General features: G+C 37.6%; 1 protein-coding gene and 2 long non-coding RNA genes across 5 annotated transcripts; all 3 read right to left on the bottom strand.

The window, feature by feature from the left end:
• Positions 1-1,136: 1,136 nt before the first annotated feature.
• On the bottom strand, positions 1,137-4,692 carry LOC148842114 (uncharacterized). The gene is made up of 3 exons (XR_016102873.1): positions 4,528-4,692; positions 2,137-2,291; positions 1,137-1,819 (listed from the first exon to the last, which is right to left on the bottom strand). It is a non-coding gene; the product is annotated as an uncharacterized LOC148842114 (long non-coding RNA).
• A 1,050-nt stretch (positions 4,693-5,742) lies between these two features.
• Positions 5,743-6,847, bottom strand: LOC148842113 (uncharacterized). Its single transcript, XR_016102874.1, has 2 exons — positions 6,455-6,847; positions 5,743-6,338 (listed from the first exon to the last, which is right to left on the bottom strand). It is a non-coding gene; the product is annotated as an uncharacterized LOC148842113 (long non-coding RNA).
• Positions 6,848-8,791: 1,944 nt separating this feature from the next.
• LOC148842112 (U-box domain-containing protein 35-like) lies at positions 8,792-21,061 on the bottom strand. 3 transcript variants are annotated; one of them, XM_088956722.1, is made up of 10 exons: positions 20,428-21,061; positions 19,489-19,610; positions 17,039-17,160; positions 16,768-16,952; positions 16,609-16,648; positions 13,993-14,569; positions 11,159-11,260; positions 10,656-11,039; positions 9,517-10,257; positions 8,792-9,445 (listed from the first exon to the last, which is right to left on the bottom strand). In XM_088956722.1, the coding sequence occupies exons 1-9, from the start codon at positions 20,609-20,611 to the stop codon at positions 9,520-9,522; spliced, it is 2,454 nt and encodes an 817-aa protein (XP_088812848.1). In that variant the 5' UTR covers positions 20,612-21,061; the 3' UTR covers positions 8,792-9,445; positions 9,517-9,519. The 3 variants fall into 3 exon arrangements, with proteins under 3 accessions (XP_088812848.1, XP_088812849.1, XP_088812850.1); XM_088956723.1 differs by having other exon boundaries at positions 8,792-9,438; XM_088956724.1 differs by having other exon boundaries at positions 8,792-9,430.
• Positions 21,062-24,574: the final 3,513 nt, after the last annotated feature.

Here is a 24,574-nt window from a genome sequence, read left to right as displayed (position 1 = left end):
TCCATCAATAAAAAAATTTAAACAAATGTTTTTTTCTTTTTTTATTGTTGTATTTTATTTTCTACTCTTGGCAATGCTTGCACCAATCAATAGAACAAATGAAGAAAAGAAAATTTTCCACGTGCAATGCACGTTCTCATTTACTAGTGTTGTAAAAATACAATTGTAAGATTACAGGTTGGGGAACTACACATTACTGGGTTACAACATGTTCGGGTGGAAAACATTGGAGAGTTGGATTAGGGATTAGGGTGGAGGCAAACCTGCCCATTGACATTTCCATGAGTTTTTTTTTTTTTTTAATGGTTTTCCATGAGTTAAGATCAGCTGCACCGACTCTTCTTGTTTAATGCTCGGCATTTGCTAGTTACTTTGTTTGTAATGAGATCGGCTTCTATCAGGGCAAATCTGCGTCTGTACTGTTCTAACAGCCTTTTACAACTTTGTATTGGAAATATCTCCTCGTAAAATAAAGCACACAGGTACAGAGATATTCTCAATGCAAGGCAAAAAGGCTGCTCGAATGGGATCCAACTCTTCAATGTTGGATTAGTAAACACGTGAGGATCACAAGTCTAAGCAAGTCTAATATATATAATAAATAATTTTTATTATATGCATACATACGTATATAATAAATAAATAATTTTTAGTTTGTTATATGCAAAATAAAAAATAATTTTTATATGTTTGGTTTTTATTTTTTATAAGAACCTTGGCTCACAATTGGAATTCGAACTTGCAAGCTTTTGAGCCAAGCTGAATTCGAACTCAAGTCTCTAGCTCGAATCAATCTCTAGCCTAACATTGTTTTGGCAAATCCAACACGAATAACTAAGTATTTGGCTTGGCTCAGCTCGAATCCACCCTAATTCTAACCAACCGATGCTGACTCACTTTGTAAGTTCTCTAGCTTGGTGTAATATAAACTTGGGATTGTTAGAGGTTATGAATTATAATATGACCTATTTTATCAGTTAAAAGAACTACTTTGAACAATGGCCCCGCATGCATAGCTGATGTGGGGTGGTGGTATTATTGTTCTAAACTGTCCTAACACAGCAATCAAGATAGCAGCCATTCATTGAATTTGGTTATCACCTTTGAACACACTTAATAGGCAAATTTTTGGTCACTGGTGCTGAAACTCTTGGAAGTTATGTTTTGAATTGATCTCAAGACCGAGTTATATACAATTACGAGACAACGGTTTCCTAGAGAAACTAGGAAACTAAACTTGCAAGATAGAATTTATAAATAAAGTCTGACTTTACAAATAAATAAAAGAATAAAGAAAGAGGAAATTGATCTAAATCTGAATTGTTGTGTGAGTTCTTGTGGGCCTTAATAAGCTGATTCGATCCGGCTTCTTCTACACTCCCCTCCAAGCTGAGGAGAGAAATAGAGTGAACTCCCACCTTGGTGTGGAGAGAGTGAAAAGCATCCTTGGAAAGAGGCTTTGTAAATACGTCACCTAGCTGATCTTGAGAAGAAATATAACATGTAACGAGATGACCCAGCCCCACCTTCTCACGAACAAAATGGTAATCATGTTCAATGTGCTTTGTTCAGGCGTGAAACACCAGATTTATAGGCATGTGTAAGGCACTAATGTTGTCACAAAAGAGAGTAGCTGGATGAGGAAAGGATGCTCCAAGATCTTAGAAGAAGAAAGGTTATCCATGTTATTTCAGCCATGGTTGAGGCCATGGCTCTATACTCAGCTTCAGTGCTTGATTGTGCCACTGCAGATTGTTTCTTTGCAGCCCATGAGATTAAATTGGAGCCGAAGAATACACAATACCCTGTTGTAGACTGCCTGGTAAGAGGACACCCAGCCCAGTTAGCACTAGAAAAACCATACAAGTCTACCGTACCAATAGAGTTGAGATGAAGCCCATAATCAAAGGTGCCTTTGACATAACGTAAGACTCTTTTCAATAGCTTGGAATGATGAACTGTAGGAGAATGCATGTATTGTGAAAGCAAATTCATAGCATAAGACAAATATGGGCGAGTCAGTTAAATATTGTAATGAACCTAAGATTTTTCTGAACTCAAGAGCATCTAAGAGAGGTGTTGAATCTACTGAACCATCATTGTACTTGAGAGCCAAGGGTGTTGAAATAGCCTTACAATCAGTCGTGTGCTCGATCAAGAATGCTTTTAGCATGCTTTCCTTGCGATAGAAATAGTCCATCCTTGGTTCTTGTGACTTCAATTCCAAGGAAATAGTGAAGTGAACCCAAATCGTTCATGGCAAATTCAGTACTTATAACAGCTGTAAACTCCTGTAAGAATAATGAATCACTTCTAGTAAATATGATATCATCAACATATAACAAGAGCATGATGGTCCCTCTATGGTGATGAAGAATAAAAAGATAGGAATCATGCATGCTACAAAAGAATCCCAACTTTAACAAGTACGTGCTAAAGTGATTGAGCCATGCTCTTGGTGCCTGTTTCAATCCGTATAAGGTTCGTTGTAAATTTGCATACATAATTAGGATGAAGAGGACCATGGAACCCCAGTGGCTGCTCCATATAAACAGGTTCTTTTAAAAACCCATGACATTCTTAACATCTAATTGTTTGATTTTCCAAGGGTATAGTTTGAGGCTTGACTACAGGACTGAAAGTTTTTTCAAAGTCAAAGCTTTGAATTTGGTTGAACCCTTATACCACTAATCTGGCTTTCAACCACTCAAGAGTTCCATCTACATTGAGTTTGGTCTTAAAGACCCATTTGCATCCAACAACACTCGAACAAGGACCCAAAAGTAGAATTTCATGAGACCAACCTGGATGATTGAGGAGAGACTCAGATGTGGCAGTGATTTGAGTGGGAGAACACGTGTGAATACCAATATTCCCCCTTTGAGTGTTATCTTCATGATTTGTTGCAGGATCCCCTGTTGTAATGTCACTTGCCACGTTGTCCCCTCCTTGAGTGTGAATACTAATATTCTCCATTTGAGATACTTCTTTGACAGGGGGGTGGGGGGAGCAACAGATTTTCACCATGAGTCCTGAAAAATTGACAGTTCAAGATTTTCACGATTTGGAGGCGTCTTTGAGTTTAACATATGGATAGCAAGTTTCATCAAATACAACATGATGTGATGTGGACATTCAGGTGATGGTTGAGCTGGTCAAGGATGCCATGTGCCAATCTCCACTGCCATTCTCTCTCTAACAACGTTGGCATCATGTGTGACGGAAGAGCACGACTAAGAATGAGTGTCCTACACGGACATGGAAGCAGACTCCGCCGCTAAGGAAGAGGAAACCTCCCGAAGACCCCGATGGACGATCTCATCCCGACAACCCCAGAAGCCTTATCCATCTAGGACACAGATACCCAACTATAAATAGGTATTCCCCGCTCGAGGTAAGGGACCTTTTGGAAGAACATTCTTTGAAAACCTCTTCGGCTTGGACCAACATTATTTCAACCTGTTCGGCTCGCTCACCTCTTTCTCTACCGAACTGACTTGAGCGTTGAAATACCTACTCGGGGAATAACTCCTCGGGCTTCTGACCTTTCTCCTGATTGCAGATCTTAGCGTGTGGCTTCGTCTTTCCACTTGGCCTCTTCCAATTGGCAGAATTATCTGATTGTGCTCTCGATTCGAAACACCTCAGATCAGACAGCATCAGTAGACACGACTAGTAGTGGGGAAGAGACAACGATAACCTTTTGTAGGAATTACTGTATCCACAAGGCAAAGAGCTAGGTGAGAAATTGTTTTTTGCATAATCTCTGAGATAAGGGTAACACCTGCACCCAAACACTCGAAGGGAGGAGTAATCTGGTTCTTTTGATTTCCTGTAATCACAGCATAAGGACTTCTCATTTTTAAAGTAGCTGAAGGCAATTTATTTATAAGAAAAACTGCTGAAGCGAAGTCTTCAAACCAAAGTTTGGTGGGGACTTCACTGTGAAACATCATTGAAAGCCCAAGCTCAACTAAGTTTCTATGCTTTCTTTCTGCTGTTCCATTTTGTTCATGTACTCCAGGACAAGAGATTTGCTTTATGATTCCATTCTCATTTAACATGTCTTCAAATTCACAAAGCTCAAATTCTTTCCCACCATCACATTGAAAAGTTTTAATATTTCCATTATATTGATTAAGAATCATCTTGTAATTTTTTTTTTTGAATATGGGAAAGAAGTCAGATTTGGCACGCATGGGATAAATCCAGGTTAAACGTGAGCGATTAATCATCTATATGAAGCTTACATAATATTTGTATCCTTGAGCAGAACAAACAGGGGCTGGTCCCCATAAGTCACAATGGATTTTAGAAAAAGGAATAGTAGAATGCACACTATCATTGATAAAAGAGAAGGTAATCTACTGACAACTTTCACAAACCGAAAACTCAATTGTTCCAACTGGTAACATGAATAAGACCTTTTCAATGTAAGTTCTTAACTACTTGACTATTTGAATGCTTTTCCGTCACCTATCATAATAGAATCACTACCAGTATAGGGAGAAAGGTTTTGCAAGCTACCTGGATTGCTGGTCGATCATGTGTGATGTGGCACCTGTATCAGGATTCCAATCTGAGTCATTAGGATCACCGAGAGTCAATGCAGCCAGGGCTCGACGAGGAATATTAATTGGAACGCTGATAGGCATGACTGAAGCGATTCTTGCATTCTATTGCTTCATGCCCTTTGAGGCGACAAATTTGGCAGTTGGCACACAACTTACAATGAAGTTCTGTTGATTTTGAAATTGAGGCCGCCATTGATTTGCTTGCTGAAAGCCTCTTCCTTGTGAAGAGAAGTTTTGCGCATTCTGACCTTGATTGTTGTTCTTGTTTGACTGTTGTTTCTTGTTGCTCCAGTTGTGGGTATTGTTGTTATTTTTTGTTCCTATTGTACCGTTGTCCCATTAAGGCAAAAGCATCATCATGAGTGTCAGTTGCTGCTGCTTCTTGCAACCGAAGATCATGGCTATTTAATGCTGAGACAAATTGATTCTAAGAAGGAAGAGGAGGGCGAGCTAAAATGGTGGTGGTGGTGGTGGTGAACACCATGTAGCTAGGTCCAAGACCATGATGAGCTGCCCAGTAAACCTTGTCTGGTTCAGACACAGGTTTTTGAATTGCAGCGAGTTCATCACATATGATCTTGAAAATTTTAAGATATTCTGCTACCGAGAGCTTACCTTTGCGAATAGTATGAAGTTGATGTGTGAGAATCAACTCTCCATCCTTTGAAGCTTCAGCAAAGGTTCCCTCTAAGCACTCTCAAACTTCTTGTGCAGTAATTCGTCCAACAACCAGACTAAGAATCTCCTCTGTTATGGTACCACAGATTAAACTCTTGAGCAAACGATCTTGTAGTGACCAGGAGGAAGACTTTTCTTTCTCTTTGCCTGATTTTGAGTCTAGAATGATATGATCCTTTAATTCAGCACTCTCCATCAAAGGAAGGATTTGTTCTTTCTACAACAGATAGTTCTTGGATGTTAGCTTCGCAGTGACCATGGAGGCTAAGTGAGCAAGGGTGCTCAAGCTCAAACTGATTGAAACAGCCATTGGCGCAGTAAAACTGAACACAGGAAAGTCACAACAATCACAAGTAGTGATTTTGCTCTGATACCATAAAGACAAAGGTGCTGAAACTCTTGAAGTTATGTTTTGAATTGATCTTCAAGACTGAGTTATATACAATTACAAGACAACGGTTTCCTAGAGAAGCTAGGATACTAAGCTTGCAAAATAGAAACTTTATAAATAAAGTCTGACTTTACAAATAAATAAAAGAATAGAGAAAGAGGAAATAAAATAAAATAGAAACTAAGAGACTTCGACTAATAGAGAAGATTGATCCAAATCTGAATTGTTGTCTGAGTTCTTGTCAGCCCCAATAAGCTGATTCGATGGATTTGGTTGTCATATTCGGAGGGTGTTTGATATTAAAAAAAAAAAAGTTCACACCGAAAGGACATCATAATTTTGTGTGGGATCATTTCTTTTGAAGGGCTACACAATGGGTAGCCCATCCCCCAACCCAAGTGCAAGTGGGATTCCATTCCAAATCTCCGCAACGATCATCAGGAGACCTTACCAACCAGCTGATTGGCACCTTGCCAATACACATCCCTTATTATTCTCCAATATGCTTTGGCACTTTTGCCTTTGATCATTTTATTTATTTATTTTTATGACAAAGGCCTTTGAGCATTTTATTGCACAGAGTCCGAATATACTCCTCACACAGCACACCTCGCACAGACCTTACAAGCATAGTTTTAAAAGGCTAAAGAGGCGTGAGGCGTACGCCTTCCGCCTTGTGCCTCAACCAGTTACCCCTGCAAAATGGAAAATCATTGGAATTCAGAAATGCGTTTTTTGTGGAGCTACAGTCCAAGACAGAAATCATGATTCCTAAAAATAAAAACATATTTTTTTATAAAAGAGGACAAACATTTGTTCTTCATGAATGGCCGGTGAAGATATCTCTGGTCTTCTTCTTCATGCTCTGTCTGTTGGAGATTCACCCATAGAATTGACTAAAAAAGTGAAAACATGAGACCGAACCTTTGTACCCGAAAAGATTGAAAATTGCTCCACTTATTTGGAAACCCATCGGTCATACCAACTTCTTCTTCTTCTTCTTCGAATTTGGAAATCCATACTCTGTATTCGAATTCGGAAATCCATCCACCGTTTTCAATCCATGATAAATGGAAGCTGTACTTTTTAGGTTTTGATTTTCGGTTGTACTTTTACGAAGGTTTTTCAGAAAGTACCGCAGAATTCTGAAATTATAGCCCACATAATTGGCATGTGATGAATCACCCCACTTGTACGGTGGGCTATGAATTTGAGATGGACTGAACAATCATTATCAAGACATTTTTAAGTTAAACTATTATGTTAAGCTTTTAAACTTGTCTTTTAAGTTTGGAAATTTTCAAATCAAATGTAGTTTTATGGTTTTTCTTTTTCTTCTTTTTTTGCGTGGATGTATTTCGATGCTTTTAGCTGGGTGACAGATGGTTCATGTGGTTTGTACTTTGTAGTAAGCAAGTATGAATTAATTAATACAAATAATAACACTTCAAAATCTAATGGTCTAATGGGTATTCCAAAGGGTATATACAATTGTTAATGACCATCATATTCTTTAAATTTTTTGGTAAATAAAATAAATTAACTTCCTTTGATAAAAAAAAACATATTCTTTAAAATTTAAAATCGAAACAAACAACTTATTTTTTTTAGTACTCTAATGAAACTTTGTCCACAACATGTATTCTAATTATGGACCTTAATTCTTTTTCCTTTTAGTTTTTACAATGGTTTTTTTTGAGGAATCATAAATTGGTTAATAGTTTAGGGTCCGTTAGGTCCATTCCAATTAGACCATTAATAGATTAGATGAACCAAACAAAATATGCAAAACTCCAATTTCATGTTTTGTAACACCTTTATTGTTTATTGACTATATCTATATTTTTTATCTTTTTTACTTTAAATCTTACGCCTCAACCTGCCTTGAGGCGTAAGCTTCGCCTCTCTAAGAACCAACCACCCCACCTCCACCTTTAGCCTTTTAAAACCTAGCTCACAAGTCACAGCCCCATCCTACTGTGTATTGGGAACATCTCCCATCACTTGTGCTGTTGTTCATGCAGAGATGTTTCAAATACACTGACATGAATAGTAGTAAAAAATTGATCTTTATTTTGGATCATGAAGCTATAGAAGTAGGTAATCCATCCCCTCAAATGCATGACACTATCAACTCTATATAATTGGGATAAGGCTTGGATGATGACGATGAATTAGCAGTGATGATATTCTCCATCTTTGCATGCTTACAGCCCATGGCTTGTACTACTTAATAAGGTCTCGTTCCTTTACCGCTATCTTATTTATCTAGGTAAATTCACTTACCCAAGTAAGTGTTTTTTAGGTAAAATTTACGCAGGAAAGTTTATTTACCCATGTTCTTTTAATTGATACTTACCTAGGTAAATTTTACACTCCAATTTACCCATCTCTTTTGTCTCACCAACTTTCTTGGGTAAGAGGCCAATATGTTACACTATTGCCAAAATTACCCTTTTGGCCTAAATGAATGTATTTTTTTTTGGTTGAGACTTTGTTTTATAAACCTGTGTAATAGGTCCATGCCATATCAAAAGGAACCCAATCACTATTGCCAACATTACCCTTTTTGGGTATTGCTACAACACCACCAATACCCAGCTCCTCGAGAAGGAAATCAAAGCCAAAAAGAGACCCTTGAAAACTTTGTGAGTGGGGCTAATAGAAAAATAAAGAGAAAAGACAAGAAAACTTGGAAACCCACAACAAATAGCATGAACCGTGAAACCCATAAAGGAAAACGACTAGAACAGGACTAGAGAAACTCGAGTTAACAACACAAGGGTATTTTTGACTGAGGTGGGTGTTTTCAAATTGGAAAAGTAAACTTATCCACCTCCGAGGTGGGTAAGTTTTTCCTCAGATAAGTAACCTTTAATTTACTCGGGGGAAACTTTATTTTTCATGCGCTCCATACGTCTTTGTAAAAGAAGATAGGAAAGTTGGTCAACTTTCCCACTCCAACTTAAACGCAAAATGAAGGAGGCCTAAATAGAATCATAGAATAAATGTCAACACACAATAGATGGCTATAGGTGTTAAAGTAAAATGGTAAGTTTAATCAAATGTATTAAAAATGGTCCATAGGATTCATGTAGCGGATTAGGGACAAGGCTTAAATGATGATGTGATGTGAGAAAATCCACAGTGATTCAAAACTATTGTATTTTTATTCATCCAAAAAAAAAAATTACAAGTATGACTCATTTGATTTGCGAGAATAAGAGTCTGGAATTGGAATTGGAATGGGCTATTTGATTTGATTAGGCGGAATGGAAATCCCATTCTCATTCATAGTTGAATGGCATTCTCCCGTTTGAAAGGATGGTCATTCCCTCTCCCTCCCATTCCAGCTGATTCCAATTCATGTCAGAACCAAACAGACGATCTGATTCCAATTCTGATTCCAGTTCCAACTTGAACCAAACGGACCCTTATTTAGTTAGACATTCACCTGTGGAGGAGGGGTTTGGAAACCAGCCAAAAACAAGTGATCCAGATTCCATCAATATCCTTTGTAGTTACAAGAGGCCTGGTCTAATATTAGTGATGAGACAGCTACCAACTTCGTTCAAATCATCTCCTCGAACACTCTCTAAACGCACCAAGTGCAGGGAGGCTAGCGCCTAGAACTAGAAAACCGATTTTATTGGGATGCATTCCCACACTGGAGTAGGTAATGGCTCAACTCAAAGCGACCAGGTAACGTTACTCGAACTCAATCACCACACTTCATGTAAGCAGTCCAATCACCAATGCAATGAGACGATAGGCTACCAGTTCACCACTATACAACTGAAAGCTGGAGTTAGCACAGAGGTGGTGGTCAGATATATAGATCTAGTTGTTTCGGAATGAAAATTCAAAACCTACCTATCATGGTAATCCTCTATGTTGCAGTGCAGATACCATTAGATTTGATAGTGACTGGTATGCAAGATCTCTCAATCGGTTCAGCACTGGCAACACCACAGTACCCAAATCAGGTCGGTCTTTTCGCCGGAGTTCACAACACTTCAAAGCAAGTTTTGCAAACTGAATTGTCTCTTCCATTGGCCAGTCAGGCACCTTAGGGTCCAGCATCTCCTCCAGTTCACCACCTTCCATTGCCTCTTCCATGTTGTGAGCAAGCCCCATTGGTGGCCGTGCTGTGATGAGCTGCAAGAAGATGATACCAAGGGCATATATGTCAGACTTGATACACAGCATTCCACTCTTTTGGTACTCTGGGTCAATATAGCAAAAGGTCCCAGCAGCGGCAGTCATGTGGTACTGTGTTACATCTTTGGCAACAGAGGGAGGTAAAAGGCGTGCCAAACCAACATCGGCAATTTTGCTTGTGAAATTACTATCAAGAAGGATATTTGCTGGCTTCAGGTCACGATGAACAAGGGGTTCAGGTTTTGTCTGGTGGAGGAAGAGTAGTCCAGTGGCAACCTCAGCACCAATCTTAAACCGGAGCTGCCAGGAGAGGGGAGGAGTGTTGTCCCGGCAGAACAGTCGATCTTCCAGACTGCCATTAGCCATGAATTCATATACAAGGGATCCATATTCAGGGCAAGCACCCATGAGGAGGACCATATTCGGATGGCGAATACAGCTCAGAACTTCTACCTATAGAAATTGAATGACAAGATCACTATGCCAACCAAAGTAAAGTTGGAAACATAAAGTACATTGTAATATTCGAAGAAACAAGATTTTAACTATGAAGTTCAACATTAAAATATTGTATTTAACTCGGTCCAGATAACAAAGAGAAATGGCTCTGCATAATCGCCAACAATCAGAACTTGGCATTTGTAAAAACGTTCTAACAATATTCACATCATTTTGGAATATCTTTTACAGCTAATCTGGTAAGTAAAGTTGATTGCACATTAGGGAAATAATTTTTCTTAGTTATTTTCGTGTTAATGCAGCATAGCAGAGGATGCATATCAATCAATAGGAATAAAAATGTAATATTGCAGCAAATTGCTCATATTGGAAGATGAGAAGCTTCACCATACCTCCTGTTGAAATTGTCTCATTCCTTGAGAAGCATTTGACTGCAGAATCTTGATGGCAACAAGTGTGTGATCCAGGGTACCTTTGAAAACGGGCCCATATCCACCTTCACCAATCTTGAGATCCTCGGAGAAACAATCTGTTGCCTTTTGAATTTCCTGTGCGGTATATCTCCTATACCGGACATCTACTGACAACGAATCAAAAACTTTCTTATTCTCCATCTCTTGCAACAATTTGTTCTCCGCATTGATCCTCTTGTTTGTCTCAATCTCAGCCACCTGGGCAATTTGAGATGCTTCAGGATAAGTTCTATATCTCTCCCTTTCATTTTCTGCCATTTGAATGGCAGCCTCCTCAACCCTCCTTGAGTTGAGATCATTGACCTGTATACAACAATAAAAGAATGTGATCAGACAGGAAGAACAAGAGTCTTTTATGTCTTAGATAGGGAAAGGAATGATGTCAAAGAGAAGTTAACAAAGGCAGGTAATCTCAATTTGACCATCTGGTGTGCACTCAAGGCATCTTTGCAGGCTTTATTATACACGTCCATTGTTTGCTGAAGTTCAAGTTTTAGTCTTCTCAGTTCAGCATCCCCATCTTCCTGCAATTTCCAAAAACAAAACAAAACATTTGGTTGGTAATAAATAATAAGTTTTACTTCCAAAACTCATAAATCACATATAAAGACAAGAAATGCATAATTTGGAAGTTTCTCTCCCCCGATACCAGTGGGTGCTTTTGAGTTTTGCATATTATCTAGCAAAGAAAAAAAAAAAAGGTTCTGATGCAAAATTTTGACACCCCACTTTTTTCAAGAAAAATTCTGTTCCATATATAAATATAGCCAAGTTATTTAGCAAAGAAGACCAAACAACCAAGGAATCTTCTATGCGGAAGATTGGTTTTTGGCCCAAAGTCCCACATGTTCATCTTCATATCCTTTATTAGTGGAGCAAACTTGAGCCCCGAAACTCTTGCCACATCGCCAGAATAAGCCTTTCATTTTGAGAAGGTTTAATATTAGCACATTGAAACTCTAAAAAACCAACTTGTGGAAAACGCTAATAAAAAGTAATATGCAATTCTTTGTAAAGAGGAGGTTGTGAGTTCAACTCCCCTCATTGAAAACTGCCTGGATCACTGCAAAGATGTTCTTTATGCAACAGAAAGATTATTATTTACTTATATTAAGAATGTATTGGAAAATAATATTTTATTAGAAGCTCGGTTAGGCTTGTGAGCTACTCAAGCCGAGTATTACGAATCTCGAACTCAGCTCGGCTCGACTCGACTTGATGATCTTCAAGCCAACTTCGAGTATTTAGAGAAGTGAACCCAAGTAGCTGTGTGTTGGCTCAGCTCATTTGCACCCCTACCTAAGGAGAGGGTACATAATGGGTCATTGGATCCTGCTTCTGTATTGGCTTCACCCAGGACACAGGACAGATCTGATTTCATTGGTCAGTGGGACTGCAACTTGTATGGGAATGGTGTTGGCTTGAATTTGATGGTGGGGCTGAGCAGACAGCGACACAGGAAATAGGAACCAACTATGGTAGAGGAGGAAGTTTGTCTTAGATGGGTGTGGAGAGAGGAGAGAGAGAGAGAGAGAGAGAGAGAGAGAGAGAGAGTGGGTAGGTAAATCACATTGGTTGAGCTTTGAGAGAAAAGAGAGAGAAAGTTTGGGTGAATTGAAGTTGTTTTGGGGAGACGTGAAGTATGGGGAGAGGGGAGAGTGAAGGTATGTGGGGAGAGAAGATAGCTTTCTCTTCATGCCACTTTATTTATTTTCTCTTCACACCACTTTAAATGGAGGTAGACTATCTCAAATTGGTAAGGGCGGGCAACTTTTTTTTTCATATTAATTCATCTTTGAAAGTGGACCATCTCCAATGAAGCTGGTATGTCATTTTTCAGAGAAAAACAAAGGAAAATAAAAAAAAAAAACACAGAAAAGAGCACTGCCAGGGTGGATTGCCTTGTTTTAATATATAGATATAGATTGTGCACTTGTATCTTTTATTTGGGCTTTATATTCTAATTTAGAAATAAAATAAATGACAAAAACATGCAAAAATCATTGCATAATAATTAAATACATTTTATATAATCAGAAAAAAGATACATCTATAACATAGCATGAATAAATGTATTTGTGTTTATACTTGTTTTTGCACACGTGCACACACACACAAACAAAGCAGATATCACTTTGACATGTCACACAGACAAAATATACAAAAGGACCTCTAATGTTTTTCTGTCCACTATTAGTACTACATGCAAAGCATGTGCCTTCCTACTTGTTTACATAACATAAATACACAATCTACATATATACATGGGATGTATATATTATGGAAGGTTGAGGAAACTTTGGTAAGGATCAGGCTCAAGTTGGGTTAGTCCAAGTTCAAGCTATCCAAGGCTTCAATACAACCCCATCCACCATATAGCAAGTAAAATGTCTATTTCATTTTCCTTTATTCTTTTTCAATTAGGAATCACAGACCAAAATTGTATATGAAGACCATTAGCCAATGTTAGTCCTAGTTATTTGGGGTCTTGAAAGGGATGGACTGGATACAGACATAACTTCTGCACAAAATGACCACTCTCAGACTCATATCTGCATTCTCATGCTTGTCAGCCCAATTATATGATTCAGGGACTCCTAATTTAACAATGGATATGGCACTGAACAGAATGGAATGGCGGAACAGGATTCATGTAGTCAACCTCGTATAGTTGAGACAAGGCTGAGATGATGGTGATGTATTATTGTATTAGTGTTTCATCCTTAATGGATGATGTCTCCATGTTGAACACGTGTTGGAGTCCAACATTCCATGGATTAGGACACTTCTACATAGAATTTCCTTTTCATCTCCTAGTCTATTTGGCATAAATGAACAGATAAAGTACAAGATGAACATCAGTTTTTACATCAAATGTTACAAAGGAAACATCTTAGACACCTTTTTTGCAGGTATATAATGTTATAATTCAATATATACATATATATATAATAGTATAAGCCACCCAATAGATGTCTTTGAGTCCTTGTTTTCTCACCTTACCAAGTCAGACTCTAGGACATGCATTGGACTCTGACTCGTGTGTTTGTGTCCAGGTAACACTATGATATATAAACATAAACCTTGTATTGGAGTTTTGGCCAATTTTTGATGGCCTGGCACATTTCTAAGGCTAAAAGTATATGATGGTTTGTGTCCATAGTATACATGTATAAAAAACTTCAAATAATTTTCAGCAACTAGTAACCAAACAGGCCCTAAGGCTAAAAGAACATGGAGTAGGATGCAAGCATACCAAAGATTCTAAATCCTCCTGAAAGGCAGATGGTGAATGTTCATATGAACTTGATGCTCTTGACCAGTTAGGCAAGCTGGATGTATTTGACTCAAAGCTTCTCAAATATCCACCAATTCTATGTGATTCAATGATGTGCATTTGCCCGCCAGATCTGTTTGAATCAGTGCTATTTCTACTTGATTCAAAGCTGTTTCTACTCGATTCACAGCTCATCGTTAGCTCACTTCTATTTGATTCAAAGCTTCTTGTTAGGTCACTTCTATTTGATTCAAAGCTTCTTGTTAGGTCACTTCTATTTGATTCAAAGCTTTTCTTTAGCTCATCTGGGTAATCTTTGTACAGATTTGGCAGGCGTGGCCGCTGAGACCCAAAATCAGCATTATCTCGTTGATAATAATTAACCTGCCGATCGATGCTGCTTGGACATGAAGCAGAATTTTGATATGGGGAGTCAAGTTGTCCTCCACCTTGGATAGCTAGGTTAATTTTTTCAGCCATCTTGCAATCATAGCCTCTCATAGAAAGTCCACCTTCATGACCATGTCCAAGCTTTTTGCTTCTTGCCAATAGACAACTGATTTCAGATGATGATTTAGTTAACTGATTAGTACAAAAACCAAGTAAAAGGGAAAAATGGAAAGAAAGTTTGCTTTGTGTGTGTGTGTGTGTGAGAGAGAGAGAGAGAGAGAGAGAGAGAGAAGAGAGAAGAAAATGACAGAAATAAAAATGTTGTAGTAAGAATAGAAGGGTAAAATGCCTCCAATATGGTACAAACCTATAGGGGTTGGTACCAACCAAGGAGATCATCTAAGGCCAAAACTCAATTTGTTAATGAACATAACTACCCTATATAGTTCATTATCATTTTGAAGGCAATACTAATATGCCAATGGTAGAGTTCAACTTAACAGGTTCATTTTTGGTATAGTAACTAAGGATTGACCACTAATGGGAGGGGTTTCCCTGATCCTAGAGAGGGGGGCCGAGTGCTTCTCATCCTCTCATCTTGATAACAGTACTTCAAGTTATTTAGTCCTTACATATTTATTCATTCATAAGAAAATCAAAGAAAAAAAAGGAAAAGAAAGAAGAAAAAGTGGATGACCAAAGCAAAGTTGTCTGAACATTCTAATGAAAGCCTAAAACATTGGATGTTTATGAATGTATAAATTGTTTTGACTTTTAAGATCACCAGCAACATCAAAAAGTGGATTACACAATAAACTAATCCAAATTTGACCTATCAATCCAATTAAGTTTGATAAAAATATCTATTTATAACAGGATCAAACCCAGATCCACACTAATACAAAGATAGGTGTGCAAGTCAGGCAGGCCCTAACTAAAATTTGATGCACCCAGGTTGGGCTTGGGACCATACCAGGCTCAGGTTGGTCAGTCAGCCTACACTAAAATTTGACATAAATGTATCTTACTTATGCATGTATGCATGCAAATATATTTCTGTATAGTTGGGCCAGGCTCAGGTTGGATAAGGTTGGGCTGAGCTTGGGCTACCTAAGGGCTAGGCCTGGGCCAATCCTGAAAGCCCAAACTTTTGGGCCTAGGCCCAGTCTGAGAATCAAAAATCCAAGCCTGGTCCATGTAAAATTGCGGGTTGAATTGGTTCAAGCTTGGGTTGGGCCACCCAAGTTGCATATACAAAGACCCCTAATGCTGATACAGCTATCCTAGGTCTTGGAAAGGGCAGACCTAACCATTTGCATTTTAGCACAAGGTTGCTTATTTCATGCATGAACCACATTCTCATAACTACCAACCCAAATTTTACCAGGGTACCAATCAACAACCAGATCCACACTGTGCATGTGTGTTAGCCAGCTGCAGTTCAGCCCATAGTCCAGGTATGGATCTGTCTAAAACAAAAGCATACTTAAACCAGGACATAATAAGCTATAAGCCCAAGCTTGGACAATTCCCAAGGAACCAATAAATATGGCCAAGGCCAAGATGAATATAATATTATTAACAAAAAAAAAGGTGTAGACTTGGAGTTCAGCCTGATGGCCATGCCTCTATATAGACAAGGGCATAACAATCTAAGAACAAGTTTGGGCCAGCCCCCATAAACCAATAAAACAAAAAATATGAGTCGACTCTTTTCCCTAGCACAGCCATTTACATATATTGGGCATCATTCTTATGTTGAAGGTCAGCCCATGGGCTTCCATAGACACCTAACTCCTGGCCTAATGCAAGTGGGGCTTGGTTATCATTGGGATGGGCCATCCCAGCCCACCCATATTGCTCCCTCCCCCCTCCCCTGCCCCCCCCCCCCCAAAAAAAAACAAATAAATAAATAAATGAAGGCTGTCTACCAACTAGAGGTGCAAATTGGGTGGGATAAGGTTGGGTTTTTGTCAAAATTTGAATGGGCCTGGCCCAAAAGCCCAAGCCCAGTGTAAAATGCTAACTTGAGCCAACCCGAGTTGCACCCCTACCACCAACTGAACAAACTACACCAATCACGAAGCAGGCTGTGTGTCAGTATACCATCACATGCACAACCTTTGCGCCCATACAACAGGTTTTCCTATAAAATTATTGCACATTCAAAACCACACATATAGATAATATGCCAAAGTCACTTACTGGGGAGCTATATCTACTTGGGGAGGCACACTTGGCTCACCTGTAAATAAAACTGTTTCAATAATAGATATTGGAAAGCAACAACTAAATACTAAATGGTGATCCAATTTTATTATCAAACTTGAAAGGAGGAAAAAGAAAATAGGAAGAGCAGCAAACTTTTAGTTGACTGAAACTTTGCAGAAGACTCAAGCACATTATTTGATTGTCCCTTTCCAGGATGCCTGTTAGGGTTAGTAGCAGGTCGAACTGAAGAAATCCTTCCCTTCGATATAACATACACAGAACAGAATTCTGGAGCAGCTTTTGAAACTGAGGTAGGTACATCTGCACCCTTAAAGGTTCTGCCAAATAAATTTGCATATGAAGTGAATAGAAAAGTAATAGTATACTTGATAAATGGAACAATAAACAGGTAAAAAGACAGCACCTCATAATGGCATTTCTTGAAGATGCCCCAAGAACAAGTTTATCAATGTTTTCCTGGAGAACGTAATTGACAATAGCTCTAGGTACATCTGTGTCATCTATAATGACCTCCTTGTATTGTAGCTGGATAGACAAGACAAAATAATATCCAGGTTAGAGAGGAGGTGAGAAGTAGTCCCTTTTCTGATCATGGGGGATCATCCATTCTAAATATTCATATAAGGTAAACTTGAAATTGTTTCATGGCTAATTTTATCAATGGAAGCCTAGTCAATTATAAGTTTTTTTCTTCAACTTTATCAATAGTAAATTTGATTCTTTTGTCAATGCCTTAAATTAAGAGTTTAACATTTTATCTGGTTTATATAAGGATGAACATTGTATACCAGGATAGTCTTGGACAAACCATAAATCAAAATTGTAAGTAAAAATATTCTCAAGGCAACATATTAAATGCGGGCACAGTTTTGGTAGCCAATTCAAGTCCAGGAGGAGCTTTAAATAAAGGTAAAAAATGTACATGATGATTTTTCTTATTCAATAAATAATCATCCATTATTCTCCCAGTTATTCAACCTATGTCTCATTTATGTTCTCAGAAGAACCACATGTAAATTAAGATTACAATATAGTTAAGAAGTAAAAGGTACTTTGCGTCTAATTCTCATTTATTAAACAAACCATTAAATGTTAAGTCAGCTACTATAGCATGTTTCCCTTGTTTCAGAAAGTGCAAGAGACTGTATGAACTAAGTTTGCTAAGACTTTAATAGTTCATATAATTCCATGCCTTTATGGAGGATTGCATGTTAACCCATAAAGATTATCTCAGTTATTACCCAGGTATTTCCAACAGCTTTCATTGCTAATGCTAGCCATAAGCAGGAGGGGAACCTTTAATATAAATAGATATTGGTTCTATATATCATTTCTCATGTTTATGCATTCTCTTTGTTTTCTTGATAACCTAGGGCAAATCAACCTAGGCTTCCCATGAAGGTGACAAAAAAATAATAACAGAAAAGCATGCAAGTAATGGGATGTTTCAATGAGTTGACCCCAAACCAAAGGATAAATTTGTATTGAAGGCAAACTTATCTACAATTTCAATATAATGCCCTTATAAAAGATAAAAAATAGAAAAAAAAAAGAAATATAACACATAAACTGAGAAATAACAAATAAGAATAATACATACTTATATCAAGACCCCCCCTCCCCTTTTACTTTACAGAAATTTTTGATAGACCTCTAAAGTGCCCTAAAAACTTTTGCACATGACTAATAATGAATTATCAAGGTAACACTTCCCCCTGATAGTCTGATCAACCCCTTATGCTCTTGAGTCTTGACTCTCCAGCACAATTTAGAGCATGTTATATATAGATCAGAATGAATGAAATTAGAAATGGGTGTCCAACTTTTTTTGATAAGTAATAGTCGTAGCCCTAATTGGCAAAGAGATATAGCATTCAACTAAGATGGTCTGACCACATGAAACAAAGACCAAAGACACCAAGAGTGAGGAGTAAATTTGTTCAAGTTGAAGGCTATAAAGGAACAACACAGAAAATGGACATGGATCAAGGTAGCAAGAACAAAATGCTAGACAATTCATTCTTTGGTAAAAACTTTGCCCTAAGTGGCAAAAAAATGCATGTAGCAACGCTGAACAATTAGGATTAAACTATAGTGATCAATTACTGATATTAAAAAAAACTATTGTGATCAATCTTAACTGGTGGTCATGACCATTGACCAACCAATGCACCACAACATTTTCCAAAAGAATAAAGAATATGGCGACTTCAGCCACAGAGAGAGGGGGACATTACCCATTGATGGTTTCCACTATCTTGCGTCATGGGCACAGCCTTTGCCTGTTTTGTTGTACACAGTGACTGCTCTAAAATTTGAACCCCTTCTCTCGCACTTGTCTTCCCAGGATTTTACCATTGCATCTAAACGAATAAACCTACTACTATGCTACTAGAGACAATCAAATGGTAGCTCCCATGCAGTGGATGTATGCAATATGAATGCAAATTACGATAACAGCCTGACTAATTTGTACCTTTCTAGGGGGACCTAAATGACCACCAAGGTTATCCCATTAATGTCTACAAGAAATCTGACACTGAAAGAAACAACAGAATCTACCCAAAAAAAGAAAAAGAAAAAGAAACAACAGAAAAAAAGAAGAATGAAAAATGAATAAATATCATGCATATAGATTTGAAGCAGCATGCTGCTCCTGCTGTGAATTGCAAGAGTATGGATCTATAGAAATGTTTCTCACTGACATAAATGTAAATAGGAGGGATCAAACTATCTCATTCCAATCAGGGATGCTCAATCCATCTAGCAAAATGCAATTTGCCCACCAACCCTACTTTTTAAGGATTTTTCTGTCATACATAAGCATGAGGATAATCAGGGTTGAATACATACACCTCGTCTATTGCAGTAACACTGGTAAGGAAGGAGTATTTCTTTTGTTTGCAGGTCAGCCTGTTCAAGGAAAGCATATGCAACCTCTTCATTCACTTCTGAAATTGGAACTTGCCTTCCACCTGTGAAAAGAAGATAACCGTACCAGAACAATTTGTTTTAATTAGAATATAAAAAATCACAACAGAATTGAACCATCGGTAAAGCCTATTTAAATATAAGAAACTACCACAGGAAAAACAATATACACAATTGCTCACTAAATTTGTAGAACCACGTGGGTGAAACAAAAAACTGAAATCTTAATAACCCCAAGAAACTTCCATAATTACACTATGGAATTTAGATCCATCTACTGAAACTGGACATTTCTATGATACATGAACTCACCACCTAGTAATCCAATCTGTATCTTTCAAATGCCGCAGTGAAAAATTGATTCACCAATTGAACAGCCCTGATATATGGACTGGTAGGTAAAAATATACCATACATTAATAGGTTTCAAACAGGGCATCAGATGAGGTTCAAGATACATGTCTTCTGATTCTTCTCCAAAGTTCTTCGATGGGATCTTATATTCATTCACGAGGATAAAATGAAGTTTCACCTTTACATCAATTTCTTCCACACATTCGACAATTTATTCTATTACCTTCAAGTAAGATATGCGCAAAAGAATGAACAAATGCGTGTAAAATAACATTAAAAAAATAACTACTAATCTCGAACTGGGACTGGGAAGAAGATTTCCAAAAGAAGAGAAAAGTATAGTTTAATTTAAGATAGTAATAACACGAAAAGAAAGACTTAGATGCTCCGGTCATGGAGAAAATGAAGATTTAGCGAGCACATGAACTACAATTACAGCAATAAGTAAGCGATGTGAAAATCAGGAAACAATAAAACTTAAGTAATGAGATTTGGAATTCGACTAACTTGGGGTTGGAATGGTAAGAGGTTTCTTGCGGACGTGGAGGAGGATGAAGGGCTGTGCTTTGGACGCAAGATGATCTGCAGTCCATCTCAGCGCGTGCTGACTGCCCTTGTCCGTATCGATTGCAACAGCCACAAGCCCTGTGTCTTCATTATCTAGGTATCGTTGCCCGCTGCTCTTATTCATGGATAGAACTTGGATTTCACGATACAATTATCTCTGCGTAACTTCACGGCACGTTCTACAACTTTAGAACCGTTTCTATGGGCGCAAAGTTGAAGCAGAATGCGTTGGGATCCTTTTCAGGTGAAAGATAAACCAAATTCTACCATTCCAAGGAATTGTAGAATTTGGTTCTCTTTCTGGTCCCTCCTCCTCCCCTCCTCCTCTGATTCTTTTTTCTTCAGAGCTCTCTTCCTCTTCCCCAAACCCGAGAGGATCTGATGTTGATATAAGGAGGTTAGGATTTGACAGGTAAGAGGGAAGAGGAATAAGAATTAGAGTTGTCAAAGGAGGGATGGTTGGGGCAGCCATTCCAAATGAGCAATGGACGTCGAGGCTTTCGCTGGCTTCCGGGCTTCCGCTGAATTAGGAATTGTTCTGTTTCTTCTTTACGCGGGGACAATGGGTGAGGTTAACCCACATTCCGGGAAATAGTTTCCATCTTTAACCGAACGACAACGGATCCCATGGACTCGGACTTTTATGCTGTGTTTGATTAGAAGAAAAAGGTAGAGTAAAAAGGGAGAGGTGGGGAGATCTATACAAAGTTTAGGCTCCGTTTGGTTGGACGGAATCGAAATCTCATAGCATTTTCCATTTAAGGGAATGGCCCATTCCCTGCCCCTATTTTGGGAATGAAATTCTAACTACGAACTAAACAGACCCTTATATAGGTTTTTCTACTTTTCCCTCCTATTTCTTATTTTTTCCTTCAAGCCAAACACAGGCTTAAGGTACATGTACAACCAAATTTGAGTCATTTAGGCTGTGTTGTTTAAACAATACACAATTGAATCTTATCTGTGGGATTATTCGAATTCCAGGTGCAATCGCATATTTGAATTGAACTAATAAATTAGGCTAAAAATAATCCAAATAGAAAAATATTAGAGGTTATTTATCCAAAACTCTCATTCACGTGTATCCATTTCTTACTACCCAACAAAAAAAAATCGTTTAGGCTCAGTTATGTACAGTACAAATACATACAAAATGTAAAATTTTGCACTCTATATATTTGTATTTGTAGACTCAATTTAGAAAGAATATAAATACAAATATGTAGAGTGCAAAACTTTATATTTTGTATATATTTATACTGTACATATTTATATTTATACTCCTTCCAAACTGAGCCTTAATGTTACCCCTACTTTTCAAAGCTTCTAAAACCCCCCCGCTTCAGAGAATTTTTGTCATCTAAAATTTATCTTTCTATGAATAAGTCATTTAAAAATAAGTTAAAAAAGCAATAAAAATTCTTGTTTGCCCTCCAACTCAAAGGTCCTAAGGTGAGGAGATGAACCCCCAAATCTCAAATGGATAATATAATACATTTCATCCTTGCAAGAAGGGGTAGTATGGTAAATAGCTTATTGAATTTGAGTGGGTCCATAATTAAGTAGGGCACATATGGAATCCCTTTACTATAGCCTGAAACAATCCAACTACGGGTGAACATGTCCCAAAGGTATTTTTGCTTGAATAATAGAATTTGGGGTGGGAATCTGTTTTACTGTTTTAGTATTCTACAACCCATACAGGTATGGATAGGGTAAAGTATTAGGCTAAACTCAACCCTTCACAACTTGTATATTGTTGGAAAGTATATGGACTTAAATGTATTAGGTGTTGAATTTTATGTGAAGGATGATTGAAAATTTATGTATTTTTTACATGTTTTAATCAAATAGTTGGAATTTGTGTTGTTTGTTCATGTTATTTTACCTATTTATTGCTTATATATAACAAGAAATAATAGGAAATTAGGTGCATTTTCCAAACCCAACTTGCCCTACCCTTAAAATGTGTGGAGAGTCAAGAAAAATTTTGCATTTTCATATATGGGGAGGATTTGGATTCTCAAAATCCAATCAGCTACAGGATTTGGAGTGGATACTGATTCAGAAATTTAGGGAGATTGGTAACAAATTAACCCAACTTGGTTTGATAATTGTTGTGATAGAATTGAGGATTAAAATTATCATCATCATCATCTTAGCCTTATTCCAGCTTTATGGAGTGGGTTACATGAATCCTATTTTGCCATTTCTTACTATTTAGTGCCATGTTAAATCATGTCTTAATACTTCAACGGTTAAAACCATATCCTTCTTTTGGCCAAACAAATTTAATTTTTTGTTGTATTCAATGTTTTTGCCAATTTTTTCAAAACATATATGATTTTGACAATCAATAAATTTTATTAATTTGTTTATAAAAAGCCTATAATTAAATAACCATTATACATAAAATCATTTGTTCCTTAAAATTTGTCAATAGGCATACATTAAAAAGGTACCACACCCCACAGTAAATTGGATATGATCACCACATGTAACATAACAAATGATTGAAATATTTTATTTAAAATATTACTAATAATACATCCACACTACATTGGAGCCTAATAAATTCAAACACCACATCTTTTAGTACCACACTACCAAACACCCCTTAAGTAGCTGAGATGAGATGAGATGGTCGATTCTCATTTGTACAAAATAAGGGGTAAGGGGACGAGACCAACCTGCATAATCAGAGGCTCTTTGTGGTAAGGATAGTGGACCTATGTACACCCTTCATCTGTCCCACCCCTGAGTCCCCTGTAATGTACATTATGTAATATCAAATAAGGTAAAAAATGCCAATAGAGCTAATTAGAAATTTGATGCAATTGAATTATGTTTCACCTTGTCCAAGTAAAAAGATGGATTACTCGGCTAGTAAAAATTGCCAAAACTCATAATTGTTGAGCCAGAAATCTCTACTTTGCAGGGCTAAACTAATAAGAAATGACAAAAGCGCTTATAAGAACTGTTTTATATTTTTTTATTCCTTATTCCTTGGATGACTTTTCCTATTTATGTCTAAAGCTATTCAAATGTTTTGAGCAGCTGAGTAACCTAAGCGGATTTTATCTTATTCCCAGCTGCCTTAGATTAATTTATTTTTTATTCCTTTTATTTTATGATTGGGAGATAGTATATATGAATTTCTTTTATTATTATTATTATTAGTATTTCTATAGGTAAAAAAATCTAATTAAGCCTAGACAGATGATGATATAGTCAATATTCATCACGCCATCGATAGACAACACGTGGCACGTCTCTTAGAGCATTCTCGTCATCTTACAAAACCTTAAGGGGTATTATGGTCATTTTTGTTCACATTAATGTAAAGCCTTAATGACAGGCTAGAGGTGTGCTGCCCTCCCCTGGGATAACATGGGGGTTGGGCATGGCCCGTGAGTAGAGCCTTGGGCCAGATTGGATCATGCATTGGACCAAAACTATTTATTTAAAAAAAATGACAAAAAACCTTAAAATTTCAATTTTATATGAATTTTGATGTATATAATTGCTTATATATACAATAATTAATATAATAAAATTAAAAAAATTATATTTACTTTATTAATATGTTCTATATTATTATATAATTATACTTTATATAATGTTATATATAATATAATATAAATATATATGGGCTATGCCGCAGGTCAGACCAGCACATCCCACTCGGTCGTATCGTGCCGGCCCGGCCCATAAATCTAAAACCCGAAGCCTAGCACAGCCTGCACAATCGTGTCAGGCCTGACACGGTCCATGAACCGTCATGTTGGGCTGATCCAAATTCGTACCGGGCCACGGGCAGCACGGTCCGATTTACACATCTATGACAAGTATTACAACCTCAACCGAGCCTCCCCGGTAAATTTATAGTAAGGTAGCACTTGGCGATGTGGTTTGTGCCTTAATTGTCTTCCAGTTAATAACGCCTACTGTGCAGAGCCGTTATAAAGTGTCCACGCTCACACCAGGGTGAGGGTGACCACCACGTCTATAAAAGGGGGACTCAAGGCCTCATGTACCTCTTTTACGCAATTGCATTTCATTAAGATGGAACCCTCGGCCTTCTATC

The sequence above is a fragment of the Nelumbo lutea genome, chromosome 8 (genome assembly GCF_056320005.1).
Source record: "Nelumbo lutea isolate HS-2025 chromosome 8, American lotus-T2T, whole genome shotgun sequence".
Lineage (NCBI taxonomy): Eukaryota > Viridiplantae > Streptophyta > Magnoliopsida > Proteales > Nelumbonaceae > Nelumbo > Nelumbo lutea.
This window is presented reverse-complemented; position numbering and strand designations above follow the sequence as displayed.

What these genes read in the sequence shown, in the direction of transcription:
- LOC148842112 (XM_088956722.1), bottom strand. Translation starts at nt 20,611, where the DNA reads ATGAATAAGAGCAGCGGGCAACGATACCTAGATAATGAAGACACAGGG. An exon ending in GTTACTGCAATAGACGAGGT is followed by an intron (nt 17,161 to 19,488) that starts GTATGTATTCAA and finishes TTGTCTATCCAG; the next exon opens with CTACAATACAAGGAGGTCAT. An exon ending in CAAGTAGATATAGCTCCCCA is followed by an intron (nt 14,570 to 16,608) that starts GTAAGTGACTTT and finishes ATCTGAAATCAG; the next exon opens with TTGTCTATTGGCAAGAAGCA.